This window comes from Otolemur garnettii, unplaced genomic scaffold (assembly GCF_000181295.1).
Source record: "Otolemur garnettii isolate 467f Iridium unplaced genomic scaffold, OtoGar3 scaffold00013, whole genome shotgun sequence".
In the NCBI taxonomy this organism is placed as follows: Eukaryota; Metazoa; Chordata; class Mammalia; order Primates; family Galagidae; genus Otolemur; species Otolemur garnettii.
In genome coordinates this window covers 12266-14404 of record NW_003852408.1, presented here as the reverse complement: position 1 = coordinate 14404, position 2139 = coordinate 12266, and the positions used below count along the sequence as shown (strand labels likewise).

Genomic DNA, 2139 nt, shown 5'->3' with positions numbered 1-2139 from the left:
AGTGAATACCTTCACGGGTGTTAAGTTCCCTTGTCTGGTGAGCAAATGAACTCATTTTTAACAACTCCTGGTAGTTTTATTCTGATACTTCTTATACAGTTAGTATACAAGAAGCAACTGTCCCAGGCATCTCAGGGACTTCATTTGACAGTTCAGTGGCAGGCTCCATGTGCCCATGGGACACTGCCAGCTGACTCCCATGTCCCTGCTGTGTATAGTTTTTATGTAATTCCATGCCGTTTGGACTTTGAGGACACTAAAGAATACCCAAACCAATTCTCACAGTCATAGCTTATTAGTGTGTGTTCAGACCACACTATCTTTCTGCAAAGAATTAAAAGCATGCTGCATTTTTAGTCTGTCTAGTTCAGTTGCCCTTGTGCTTTCATGCTTTATGCAATCCTTTCCTTAGAAGTGACCATGGGAGACAGTACACTCCCATCTCATCACTTTGTGATGAATTATCCCAAAGCAACATGCCCTAAACATCATTTGGGGCATAAACTGTGCCAACAGAATAGTACTTTCTCATATATATGTATGTGTCTCACTCAACTAGTGCTTCAGGTGAAACCTGGCTCTTTTCAATCTAACATGATATGTATCCTTAGTGCAGCCTTATGGAAATGCTGTTTTACATTTCCAGGATCTGCCATAGTTGTAAAACCAAGTTAAGAATTGAGTTTAGTCCTAACATGCCATTAACCAACAATGTACCTTAAGGCATTTACTTAACTATTTTGCCTTCGGCCTTCAGAGGTAGGATGTTTCTGCTGACACTGATTTCAGCCAGTGAAAGTTTTTTCAGACATCTGACTTCCAAAACTTTAAGAGAAGTAAGTGGTGTGTTGTTTTAAGCCACTAATTTTGTGGTAAGTTGTTACAGCATCCATACATCCATAAACACCCCTTTACCAGGTTTATCTGCTTTTGAAAACCCTACTTCTAACGCTGTATTTCCACTCTTCCTACATTACCAGCATGTATGCACAATTAACATCCATCTGTAAACCAGAAGTATTAACATATTCATATCTTTAAACTATCACATACTAAAAAATTGAAGTAAAATTATTCAGAGCAAATTAAATGGCTTATATTTCAAATCAAAAGGAAAAGGTAAGGTTCAAGGGGCTGTGGTGACATTTTGTGCTAGCACTACAAAATAATCCTCTGCCTCAGTATGAAGTTTAATAAATAGCAAAGTGCATGCAGATATTTATAACAGTTTTAAAGACAGACGTCCCATTTGTGTAGTCCCATTAATAACAACAAATAGAGGTTGGCATAAAGTGTTTATAAATTCTTGGGTACAGTTGTTCTGAAAGTAGAGTTCACTAGCAATCTTAAAACAGAAACGTCTTGCTATTCTTTAAAACGTGCTTTAAAGTCAAAGCACGTTTGGATTGGAATTACTTGGTCTCAATGCGTAGCAATTGCTCTTTGCCATTTATTTTGACGGACTTTAACTCTCCATCTTCTTCCACTTCCACTCTTTCTTGGCCATTCTCAATAATTCTCTTGGTGGTTATTTTTTTGCCATTAACTATTTCTGTGGAAGTCGACATGGACTTGAAGTTGCCAGTCCCACCACCACCACCTGACATGGAGAAGGAAGAACGGCCCTCATTTCCCAGGGAACCAAAGGAAGTAAATCCTGTATCCAAAGAAAAACTACCCCCAAAGGCTGGAAATTCAGTGAAGGTGGAGAAAAAGGGTGCAGACCCTCTGATTCTGCTTCCTCGGGAGCTCCTCTGACCGCCCAAGATGTTCTCAAGCGGGTCTCCGAAGAAGTCAAAGGAAAATGGGTCCCGGCCACCAAAGAACTCCTTGAAGACATCAGCCGGGTCGCGGAAGGTGAAGGTGAACTCAAAGGGGTCCTCGAAGGGCCTGCCGCTGGCGCCGCTGCCACCATCCACGCCCACCTTGCCGTAGCGGTCATAGATGTCGCGTTTCTTGGTGTCCGACAACACTTCGTAGGCCTCGGCCACTTGTTTGAATCTCTGCTCCGCTTCCTCCTTATTCTCAGGGTTTTTGTCGGGGTGCCACTTAAGCGCCAGCTTGCGGTACGCCTTCTTGATTGCTTCAGACGAGGCCTGACGGGGCACACCCAGCACCTCATAGTAGTTCACCATGTTG

At 42.4% G+C, this 2139-nt stretch overlaps 1 protein-coding gene across 1 annotated transcript; it reads right to left on the bottom strand.

Moving 5' to 3' along the window:
* Window positions 1–1408: 1408 nt before the first annotated feature.
* Window positions 1409–2135, bottom strand: LOC100941103 (dnaJ homolog subfamily B member 3-like). The gene has a single exon (XM_003784846.2). The coding sequence runs from the start codon at window positions 2133–2135 to the stop codon at window positions 1413–1415; it is 723 nt and encodes a 240-aa protein (XP_003784894.1). The 3' UTR covers window positions 1409–1412.
* Between the last annotated feature and the right edge of the window lie 4 nt (window positions 2136–2139).

Bases quoted from the DNA above. Each gene is read 5' to 3' on its own strand.
- LOC100941103 (XM_003784846.2), bottom strand. From the start codon at position 2,135: ATGGTGAACTACTATGAGGTGCTGGGTGTGCCCCGTCAGGCCTCGTCT.